At 35.3% G+C, this 12358-nt stretch overlaps 1 protein-coding gene across 1 annotated transcript in view; it reads left to right on the plus strand.

Moving 5' to 3' along the window:
• The window catches only part of LSM8 (LSM8 homolog, U6 small nuclear RNA associated (S. cerevisiae)), an 11759-nt gene extending 5235 nt beyond the window's left edge, over positions 1 to 6524 (plus strand). The window contains exon 4 of the mRNA XM_011937381.1: positions 2821 to 6524. Coding sequence (XP_011792771.1) covers positions 2821 to 2911 — 91 coding nt within the window. The 3' untranslated portion in view covers positions 2912 to 6524. The remainder of the gene's footprint in view (positions 1 to 2820) is intronic.
• Positions 6525 to 12358: the final 5834 nt, after the last annotated feature.

Raw genomic sequence — 12358 nt, forward strand, 5'->3', positions numbered from 1 at the left:
ACAAAAAATTAGCCAGGCGTGGTGGCAGGTGCCTGTAGTCCCAGCTACTTGGGAGGCTGAGGCAGGAGAATGACTTGAACCCAGGAGGCGGAGCTTGCAGTGAGCAGAGACCGCACTCCAGCCTGGGCGACAGAGCGAGATACCTTCTCAAAAAAAAAAAAAAAAAAATGCCGGGCACAGTGGTTCATGCATGTAATCCCAGCACTTTGGGAGGCGGAGGTGGGTGGATCTCTTGAGGTCAGGAGTTCAAGACCATCTTGGCCAACATGGTGAAACCACGTCTTTACTAAAATGTAAAAATTAGGCAGGCATGGTGGCGCAAGCCTGTAATCCCAGCTACTCGGGAGGCTGAGTCAAGAGAATTTGCACGGGAGGTGGAGGTTGCAGTGAGCTAAGATCACAGCCCTGCACTCCAGCCTCGGCAGCAAGAGCAAAACGCCATCTCAAAAAAAAAAAATAAGAAAGAAAGAAAAGTGGCTGATGTGGTTCCAGTGCCATGGCTCACGCCTATAATCCCAGCACTTTGAGAGGCCAAGGTGGGTGGGTCACCTGAGCCCAGGAGTTCAAGACCACCCTGGCCAGCATAGTGAAACCCCATCTCTCCTAAAAATACAAAAATTAGCCTGATGTGGTGGTGGATGCCTGTAATCCCAGCTACTTGGGAGGCTGAGGCAGGAGAATTTCTTGAACCTGGTAGATGGAGGTTGGAGTGAGCTGAGGTTGTACCTTTGCACTTCAGCCTGGGCAAAAAGAGTGAAACTCCATCTTGAAAAAAAAAAGAAAAGTGGCTGATGTGACAGAGGAACTGAATTTTAAATTTTATTTAATTGTAATTAATTTTAATAGTTACATGTGGCCAGTGTTAGAATAGTTATAGAGGCTAGAAGAATGCCAAATCAATTTTCTAGTGAGTACTACAGTGAATCAAAATATAGTTGGAAAGAAGCAAAAGATGCATTAGCAATTTTAAGCTAAGATACATTAAGCTAGATACGTTAACACATTCTAGGGGACTAACTATCCCCTCGAATAACTTAAAATAAAAAGTGCAGGAATAATTTACTCATTTAAGTTGTTTATGTTAGCATCACCTTTAGATGAATAAATAATTTGATCTGTAGTCAAAAATCAAGAGTTTATAAAATATTTTATAGAGATGACTTTTAGGTGGAGTTACAAGGTGAGCTGTAAGTAATGAGAGAGGCAGAGCAGATAAGGCCCAGGTCTCTGGATCAGAACAACACTGTTTATATAGGAGCTGTGCATAATTGATTTTAAGGTTTCTCCTACTTAAAACAATTTTTTTTCTTGAACTTCAGTGAAAAAAAATGGTGTGCTAGAGCCAGCTTGTACTGGCTCGTGAAAGCAGATTGTTATATTTTAAGGAATTTTACAAGGTAGTTAATTGATGTCTTGTTAGTAGCTTGAAATTTGCCGTGGTGGGAGTGTTTGCACAAGGGATATTAGTAAATGCTGCAAATCAGGCTCCCGCTTTTTTTCCAGAGAGCTGTTTTTTAAACATTTATCAGCATTTCACTGCTTACCATAGGGATTTTAAATGATACTAAATATTTAAGAGTGGAATTGGGGCCTTTAGTTTATTTTGAGAAAACTTAATTTATTCTGCCAGAGTTTGATATTTTTCATTTATTAGAGGACTCAAGACTTTATATACTTTAAAGCAAAATTGGGCAAATCCCTTATTACTAGTATTCGTCTTCAGAATTTGGCCAGGCACGGTGGCTCACACCTATAGTCCCAGCACTTTGGGAGGCCAAGGCTGGCGAATTACTGGAGGTCAGGAGTTGGAGACCTGCCTAGCCAACATGGTGGAACCCTGTCTCTACTAAAAATACAAAACAGCTGGGTGTGGTGGTGGGCGCCTGTAATCCCAGCTGCTCGGGAGACTGAAGCATGAGAAACGGTTGAACCTGGAAAGTGGAGGTTTTGGAGTGAGTCAAGATCATGCCACTGCACTCCAGCCTGTGTGACCAGCAAAACTCTATCTCAAAAAAAGAAAATAAATAAATAAAATTTACTCTCAATAAAACCAAACAAATGTAAACCCAACAAATACTTTTTAAAACTAATATTTCATAGTCATCTTGTGGTCTGAGTGATAACATTGAATATTTCCAGTTAGAGGGCTATGGGTTGGTTATCTAGCATGGTATTAATGAATTTAAATTTACAGATACTATGTTAGTGTTGAACAAGAAAAAATTTTCTAGCTTTAACCTGAGCCAATCACATCAAAAATGAGTTGTTAGATACCAAAGTACTTGGTCCTACTATTATTTTTGTATATGAAGAACTGACTTTGGATTTAACTGAAAACTTAGGAAAACAATCTAATAGCTATTATCTATATCATTGATTTAATTCATCAGAGTTACTCAAATAATTGATACTTGCTAATTATTTTAGGAGTGATTTTGTGAAATTTATTTTTAATACAGTCCTAGAATTGAATTGAAATAATATGATTTGCAAGTTTGAGAGTTTTTTACCGTATCTGTCCCTGTGTGTCTGTTTCCTTTAAAGATTCGTGATATAATCACTATGTACAATGTGTCCTTTAATACTGGTTCCTGTAATGTGCCTTCAAATTATTTCTTGAGTTTTGTAATTTAAATATGCAGTTCACTGACTCATGCCAATGTTGTTTGCTTTTTACCTCAATTAGTTCTTTTTACTATGCTTTCTTAGTTTTATGTTTTGGAATAATGGTACTCAGTGCTTTGATTTGATTAATAAGATTTTTGAAACACATGTAAATTTATTTCAGAAATGTGATTGTTTTAACTCTGACTTTTTTAGTGCAGTCATTGGAGAAATTGATGAAGAAACAGATTCTGCGCTTGATTTGGGGAATATTCGAGCAGAGCCTTTAAATTCTGTAGCACACTGAGGAAAAACTACATATTTGGACTTCTGTAAATCTTTGTACAGAAACTGATTATTCTGAGGATGATATATAGAATTTTTATGAATGGGTAACTGGATTTTGACTCCTTGTTGATTCATTGTAGTATGTAAATTAAAATCTTTCTACATTTTATTGAAAAAAACCTTTTTTTTTTTTTTTTTGCCTAAATATAAGTTTGGTAGCTTGGTTTCTTTTTTTTTTTTAATTGGTGTGAAAATATACTGGTCATTTTGAAAACTTTTAGCAAAAAGTAGTACTTTTTGATACTTTAGTATTTATGGAAACTAGTGGAAAAGAGAAATTAGTATGCTATATAAATAAGGCATTCAAATAACAGTAGTAGTACAGGATATGTGTGTTTTCTTTCCCTGATATTTAGGAAAATCACAGGAGGGTAAATCTTTCCTGGAGTTATCTGAATCATCGGCATTTATCCAATTCCACTGGTGGTGTTTTGCTAGTGCTTCTAAAAGTTGCTCCCTAGCACTTTGACATGTGGGTAGGTAAAAATGTGTTCGCTTGTGAAAAGCAAAAATGCTGACAAGGTTTTAATAGATTGGCCCAAAATTCCAACTTGAATATTAAGAATGACTAGCAATGGTAGAATTGACAGAGATGATTGGTAAAGTCTCTTGATGCCCAATTGATTAGGTATGAAAGTAATATGAACACATTAATGTTGAATTTCACAGACAGTATATTATCTGAAAAAATTGATTCCGTGTAGTCTTCAATTTTTAATTTTTAAGAATTGGAGAATTTCTAATATTAATGTTTTTATAAATGTGAGTAAATAAACTCTAAGTTTGTATTGAAGTAGTGCTAGCTATTATTGTCAACAATTTTACATGATTCATTATCCATAAACCTGATTTCAGAAGACGTCAACTTAGTTTTTTAAATAATTGATAGAAACAGTGCTGTAAGTAGTGTTCAGATATCCAGGCTAGTCCACAAAATTTCTGATCAACTTATGTATAGGCCAAAGTGTGTATCTTTGTGATGAGAAGAAAATAGAAAAATATTTACTTCCTTGTACTTGAAACAAATTTAAATAGTTTCTTTGTTTTGTTTTTATGAAAGTGCTTAAAAATAGTGGTTGGCAAACTTTTTCTATGAAGGTCCAGATGGTAAGTCTTTTAGACTTTGAAGGCCATATGGTCTCTGTTACAGCTACTCACCTTGGTTATTGTGGCATACAAATGACGATAGATAATACATAAATGAATAGTGGCTGTCTTCCAGTAAAACTTCATTTATAAAAATGGAGGTGGGGGCTGGATTGAGCTTGAAGGCATAGTTGCTGACCCTTGGTTTAAACAGTACAAGTTCAATAAAAAATGAACAATTTGTATAAATTCTGGAATAAATCCTTATAGAGAGTTTAGAGGTGGGTTTCATTATATTTTAAAACAGTTTAAACTCCATACTTATTAAACATAATAGCTTTTTGGGGGAGGAAATTTCTTCACTCAGATCAGCCTTGTAAGGGGAGAAGCACTATTCCCTAGAATTATTTGGTTAATGTTAAGTGCTGTCTCTGGGAAGATTAGAGAAGTTAGCTAATATTGGCTATTCATAAATGTTTGGCTTTTGTAGTATAATGTTTTATAATCAATTTATTAATAAAATGATGGAAAGTGGGAAGGCAAACTGGCAAATTTAGGGACTGAATGAAATAGTATATGGCATTTTTAATTGGTAAAGTAATTCCAAAAATTAAATAAGAATATGCATCATTCAATTGCTAAGAAAAATGCATTCTAACGGTACAAATGAAGTCCAGAGTCAGATCTTTTCTCAAAATATTTGGCATATCAACACAAATTACACATAAACAAGTAAATAAAAACCAGTCCTGTCCCTCATGTTAATGAGTTTCCAATGTGATGTACTCTTGGCTCTGTGAAACACGTTATAAAGCTGTATTTTCCTGATTGATGTTGGAAAAAGCATTCCCAAAATGTGAATTATTGTTTTTATGAATAGTTATGAAGAATGTGAATGATAATATGCCAGATGATCTATGTAATTCTTTATTCCTGGATACATGCACATGGTGAACTTTTTATGCTCATGACTGATTAAAATTGGATTTATTTTTGCATGAGAATTGTAAGGGAGCCACAACCATGAGTAGTAACATAATTAATATACAGTGTCAAGATATATTTAATGAGACATTTATTCTATAACCAGTTTTTATTTATAAAGAGGCTCAAATCAATTTCAACCTGTAATTACCTTTGTGCTTTGTGACTCGGGCACAATCTAAACCCAGCTTGATGAATCAAAGAGATGTTTCTTGGCAAGATATTTTCATTAAAGTTATTTGGAAAGGGCAATTAACTGCAAAAAGAACTTTTTTTTTTTTTGACTGACAAGATACTATCTAAAATAATAGTTTAAAATAACATTGCTTTTAGGTCAAAGCACTTTGATAACTTGGCCTCACATGCTGACAGTTTTGGCTTAAATATTACAAATCTTGGTCCCAGAAGAACAAGAGAGAAAGTTTTACTAATATTTGCTTAAACATCCTGTTTAACATCCTTCCTAATTTTTAAGCTAATAATGTGAGATATAAGTATGATAAAAACAACTTTTGAACGTTATTTAATGCAAATACAGAATAACAATGTCAACATTTTCCTCAGCCATGTAACCTAAGATTCATCATGTGAATGAGAAAGTAAAGTCCCTTTATAATGGCATGTGAACCAGACAGTTTAGTAGCCAGGGTTGTAAAGCAACTCTTAACTGACAATATAGTATATTCTGGGCCTTCATCTTCAAAATTAGTAGGTAGCATTTATTGAGTGCATATCATGTGCCAAGCCTGATGCTGAGTGCTTACAGTGATCATTTTATATATGGGAAAATTGAGGCTCAGCAGGGTCAAGTGCCTTGTAAGAGGTAGCACTAGTAAGTAACAGTGCTCAAATTCAACTAGGTCTTTCAGCTCTTTATACAATACTGCCTGTTATCAGAAAGTATAGTCTCAAAATCTGCTATCAAGCATCTATCAGAAGGCTGATGAGAAATATTCACATGATCTAACGCAGTTCCCAAACCTGCATTGTGGGTCATTTTCATTGTAATTACCTAAGGTGCTCTAAAAATTTTCTTGGGCCCTACTCGTTGTGGTTCAGCAGCTGTGCAACGGAGGAAAAAGGAATAGTCTCTAAACAGCGAAGGAAAGCGTGGTGGAATTATTAAAGACCTAGCACTTACGTGCTAGGATGAGTGTCTAACCCCACAGAATTGAGTTCAAACACAGGATCTTATTCGAGATAAGGATAATGACATCTATCTTTTTGGGTTGTAAAAAGTAACATTAGGCTGCATTTTAAACATTTGGTATGATTTTGAGGACATAGCAGTAAACAGCTATTTAGTACTATTCCAGGTAGTCAAAGGCCCAATGTATAAAAGTTACAAATACAGGTCTTGTGAGCTTAGCTTTTTAAGTATCTGTCCCACTGACTACCATATCTCTACAAGAAAACAGATGAAGAATTCAGGTTGTGTGGGAAGTATGTATAAGTTTACACCATTTTAACAAATGTACAATAAAATTTGTTCCTATGTCAGCATGTACTCAAGGAGTTTGAAAGTGTAAACTCAAAGGTCTTTCACATGTAAAGAGGAACCTCTCCATTCTGTACTTGTATAGTCATTACCTCATATAGATTTAATTTTATTAAATTAAATTTTACTTATTTTGGGTTTAAAAAAACTTGGGCTGTGAATCTCAGTTTTAAGTCATGGGCAAATTTGATAAAAATTGCTTTCTGTCTACATGTAAAAATGAAAAAAATGACAAGGTAAAGCTATCTCCATTTAGATTGATACCCATTAAATAGCATAGTGCTCCCATTAAACTAGCGACAAATTCATTTAATTGTGAGATATCTAGTACTTATGCTTCATCCTGTTTATAGGGATTATTGATGTGAAATTTGGTCAGATGCTTTGATGTGATCTTCATTCCTCTGTATAGTGGGAAACTATGAGACGTGCTTAGTCTTCGTAAATCGATGCTGCCTCCTAGTGGCCATTGCTTTCTTTTCTACCTGTCCACAAGCTTCAAAAAAATAGATTTTGGAATTTTGTCAGGGACTTTTATTAAGCCATTAATACATGCCAGGCAGTGCGCTCAAAGCTGTGGATAAACCAGGGAACAGTATTCACCTTGTGAAGCTTCTACCTATCTGTATCTATCTCAACCAAATCATCTTGACTCAAATTTACTGTCCAAGGTCATGTGTTACTTCATCAGATTCTTTCAGTGTTCTGGAATATACTTTATAGGTTCTGGATTCATTCAAAACAACTAGAAATAGTCTTTTTTAAATGAATATAATTCAAATCAATTATTTTCCCCATCTATTTTGTTTCTTTTAAGATTGCTGATTCCGTAGGTTGCATAATTCTAAGGATAAAGGCGAAATAGGACTTCACCAGGAGAATTTCTTTCATTAGTTAACAGTATCCATCTGCTGCTTACTGGCATCATTTGTGGAATGAAGCAGCTGAGAATTGTTCTGCCAGATATCTTTCAGACCTCTTCTTGGTTTTGGCATTAATTTTTTTTTAAAACGCAATTTTTGTATTAGTGTTTTGTTATGCCTTTTTATTTCCTTCTTTTTTTTAGTGTTTCTTTTTTTACAGTCCTTTAATTTTTATTTATTCATTTTTGAGACAAGTCTTGCTCTGTTGCCAGGCTGGAGTGCAGTGGCGCGATCTTGGCTCACTGCAACCACTGTCTCCCAGGTTCAAGCGATTCCCCTGCCTTAGCCTCCCAAGTAGCTGGGACTACAGGCGTGCACCCCCACACCCGGCTAATTTTTTTGTATTTTAATAGAGACGGGGTTTCACCATGTTGGCCAGAATGGTCTCGATCTAACCTCATGATCCTGTCCGCCTTGGCCTCCCAAAGTGCTGGAATTACAGACATGAGCCACCGTGCCCAGCCAAAGTTCTTTTATTTTACAGAGTATTACTTGTCAGAAGTGGCACAGATCAAGCATTGCTACAACTAGTATCAAATTCCCATCAATGTCCTTTCAACCATATGATATGCTTTCTTCTCTTTAGGATAATGTTCAATTATACTGTAAATATTTTGCTTTTACGTAGTTCCCCCGCATATACTGGCTTTACAAATGCCATATAATTGCTATGGCACCAAATTGTTATTACATTTGAAATATGCTAAAAAGAATCCAGGAGTCTGGGTGGGTGGGAGACATCTCCGGGGGACACAATACATTGTGTCTTGTATTAAAAATTAGTGTGTGTTGGGGTGGGGAACAGGCAGGAAACTAGTGTGTTTCTGTTTGATATATGAAAATATGCACAAGCTATCTTATGTTTCATCTCATATCAAGATGGTTATAATAAATCATACTCTAGAAAACTCACTAACTGATACAAGTTGCCAGAAAATGCTGCACTATGGCTTATTTAACATTTTAAAACAAATGGTCTGAAAGTGATCATAATGATAGTTAAAACTTAAATTTTTTTATTTTAAAATTTAAAATTTTATTTTAAAAAGCTGTCTCAATATGACTTGGATAAGCTTTATTGTAATTGTGCTTCTGCCAATTATAGAGACACTTCAGTTCACACTAATAGGAGGTATGGTTTTTAAAAGGAAATTGTTAATTAGGGTCTCGGGCTAGTCCTGTGTAGCATGGCAGTGAAAGTCACACACTCTGGAGTCAGATTTAGTTTGTAGAGTTTAGCATATTAATCTTCCTAACCTGCCTCCTTGTACTGTCAAGATTAAGATAAGCGTTAGCACTCCCTAGAACATACTAATTTGTCAATATTAATGATAGCTAACAATTATCCTGATATTGAATGAGGGACTCCAAATTATTTGTTGTGGCCTAGGAAAAGTACTAAGAAGTAATGGATAGCATTCCCTGATAATGTTGATGAAAAAAAAAAAAAAAACTGCAAATTCTGGACAGACTTAGAAATGTATTGGAAATGAAAGTATGTTTCCCTTGTGCAAAGGTAATGTGATGTTTTATCACATTTTTTAAAATTAAAAATTTGATCAAATTTTTAAAAGTAACACAAGGCAGAGAAAGTACAGAAAGGAGCAACCAAAGTCAAAGTGATTAAATTATAAAAAGGTTAAGATTTCTTTGGTGTGAAAAGATAAGTGAGAAATAAGAATATGTCAGAGATCTGAAATGAAGAATGGATAAGAAGCTTGCATATCTAATTTTGTATGTTAAAACCAAATATTCTATGAAGATAGGAAGGATAATTTTAGGTCAAAATGAAATTCTACATTAAAGAAAGAAGAATAAACCTTAACTCATTAGTAATCCTTCATTTCCTGAGTATTTACTGCATGACAACAATAACAGAGATGACATGCCCGGTAAAGTGGTGTTTGAAGGCAATGTATAAAAGTTTTCTATGCATGGCAAAGGTGCATTTGCCTCTATGCATAGCAATATGGGAGAGGTTGGAGGAGAATCTTCATGGAAATGGATGACTTGTGCTGGAGTCTAAGGATAGTAAGAATTTCCATAGATGTTAGGAAAACTTCAAATTGGCAGACAGGAAGGCAGGAAGGAGTAAGATGTGGTTGACTAATAAGGAGTAGACTGACCTCTCTGTACAGTAAAGGCTCAAATCCTTTATATTGCAAAGAAAGGACCTGTGTTTCACCAGTTCCTAGAAGAAAACCTCTTGAGTCCTTGGGATATCTTACCTGTTACAAGTGCTTTTGTATGCCTGAGACCATGGGCCTTGCTTTTACAGTTTAAGCTCTGGGAAACTGGAAATTCAGTAGCTAAGGTCAGTTATAAGGGAGCTGAATATTTATGTGACTGAACCCTGATAAAAACCCTGAACACCAAGGCTCAAGAGAGCTCATTAGCAATACTTTGGTAAACACCGTTGCTGAATTAGGTGCTGTCTGTGCAGCTCCACTGGGAGAGGACATCTTAAAGTTTGTGCCTGGTTTCTCCTGATTTTCACCCTGCACACCTTTTCCATTTACTGATTTTAATCTATATCCTTTCACTGTAATAAACTGTAACTGGAAGCATAGCAGCTTTTCTGAGTCCTGTGATTCCAAGTGTATCATTGAACCTCAGTATGATCTTGGGGACCCCCAACTCACTATCTACATAAATTTTTCATTGAAAACTAGTGAGAAGGGAAAAGATGGCCTTCAATACTAGTGCAAAGTTAATACTTTATTCTTAGAGCAGCAGGTTGCTTTCAGGGGATTAAAAATGTAAGGCATGTTAAAGGAACATGAATTTGGATGCATTGAACAGAATTGGTAACCTGAAGGAGAAACTGGAGGCAAATTGTTAGGAGGTGATTGCAGTAATTAAACTGAGCTGACACATTTTCAGGTCAGATTTTCAGGTATGATAAAGGCTGGCAGTACAGAGTTTCAAAAGATGTATATAAATTTATGGAAAGGAAATTTTGGAATGGTGATTCTAACCTTTAAGGTTGGTGCCAAGGAAGGAAAACAACTAACTTTGCAACAATCTGTTCAAAAAACAATGAGAGTTACCAAATGCCACACACTGCTAAGTGCTGGGAACTTGGATGTAACCAAAGACTTACAAGATACTAGTCTTTAAGACAGGCTTTAAGAAATTTTCAAGTGTAGAATAAGGCCACCTCCCTAGCAAGTAAATACTGACATGGTGAAGATACCTATTGGGTGATATGAGAGCCCATAGGAAAGACACCTAGAGAAAGTTTAATAGCAACAGTAGGCTGGACTGAGTGGTGAATGGGTTGATACAGCAATTTAATCAACGTGTTATTGTCACTGTAGGCATTTTGCTCATAGCTTAGGGCAAGTGATAAAAAACAGAGCTTAACAAAGGACTGGATGTTGTAGTTTGACAGCAGTGTCTAAATTACAGATTAGAGAACTAATGACCAGCCATACTGAAGACAATTATCTGGAAATGCCTTCCCTAAGTGCCAACAGATAATGAAAATACAATCAATAGCTTTAAGGGACCCCATGCATCTTAATGCCTTGCAAGCAACATGTTTTTCCGACTTCCAAATATAAACAACCTAAGCATTGTGCAGTAGCCATGAGGGATTAGGTGTCCAAGTGCACATTATATTGGCTTTGTACAGCCATTGGAGGGAGTAATAGTTTCAGAATCATGAAATAAATCATAAGTAGCTGTTCTGGTACTCTCTAGAGGCAGAACTTGCTGAACTTGAAGACTGTTAATGGTGCAGCTCTCACTGGTACAAGTGAAAAACCTCTCAACCCTACATAGCATCTTTAAGAAAGCTTTAATTTTGGTTTTTCAGAGCAATATTCACATGACATCTTTAGGATCTGGAATCTTATTACCATTAGGTTGGAACTCTACCTAAACTAAAAATAAGTGGTCTCTATCAAGTTGAAATTACTTTAATATTTTCATACTATTTATTTAAATGCGGAGAACATGTCTAACCATTCAGGGCCATTGACTTACCAAATTATTAATGATTCTTCCATAATAAACAAACATAAACTGTCGTATTTGTTGACTTATATTTCATTCCGTGAAATTCAAATTTAATTGATAAAGCACATGCACTTTATAGTAGTTTATTCCTTAAGTGTTTGAATTTACACTTTTTTTTCTCCTGTAACAGAATCTATTCCCAAGGCAATCAACATTTTAATGGAATGAACTGAGGTTTGCAATTGCTAATGTTATTCTCCCATCCCAGTTTTTACTTGTTTCTTGTAAAAAAGGAGGTTTCTAAATCTTGACTCTTGATTGACAATTAATGGGCCAAGTTTCCCGTTAGCAAACACTTTTCACATAATATTAGTATCTAAATTATATTAAAATCTCTGTAATTTGGTAGCAATTGACTTGAAATTTGTGATACTTCAACTTGTACTAGGTTGTAGTTTTGCTTGTATCACTCATAAAGGATTACTAAAAATGCAAAGGGCAAATTTGAAATATAAGAATAAACCTTTAATGAACTTTTTAATATAAAATACTCAATTGTAAGTAACCATTATCTTTACTGAATCAAGAGATGTTTCATTAACTGTTACCAGTTATTTCGAGTTATTTATATATTACAGAATTTTGAACTAAAGGTACAGATCATCTAGCTGAATTTCCTTTATATTAAAGAAGAGGAGAAAATCTTAGTGCTAAGTATGTATGAGCCTGGAGCAGCCATGGAGCATGTAGAGAGAGTCTCCTAGGTGATACCAACTCCGGAAAGCAGAATCAAGCAATAAAGAGACATTTTGGGCCTGATGACATCATTTCAGCACCTGGATCCAGCGATGCCTGAAGATGTGACTCCTAGACTTTTCAATTACATGAGCCAAAATGGTTCCTTTGTGTCAATAAATTGCTCTGTGATGCATTTTATAATGTACAACCAAGA

The sequence above is a fragment of the Colobus angolensis genome, unplaced genomic scaffold (genome assembly GCF_000951035.1).
Source record: "Colobus angolensis palliatus isolate OR3802 unplaced genomic scaffold, Cang.pa_1.0 Scaffold163, whole genome shotgun sequence".
NCBI lineage: Eukaryota > Metazoa > Chordata > Mammalia > Primates > Cercopithecidae > Colobus > Colobus angolensis.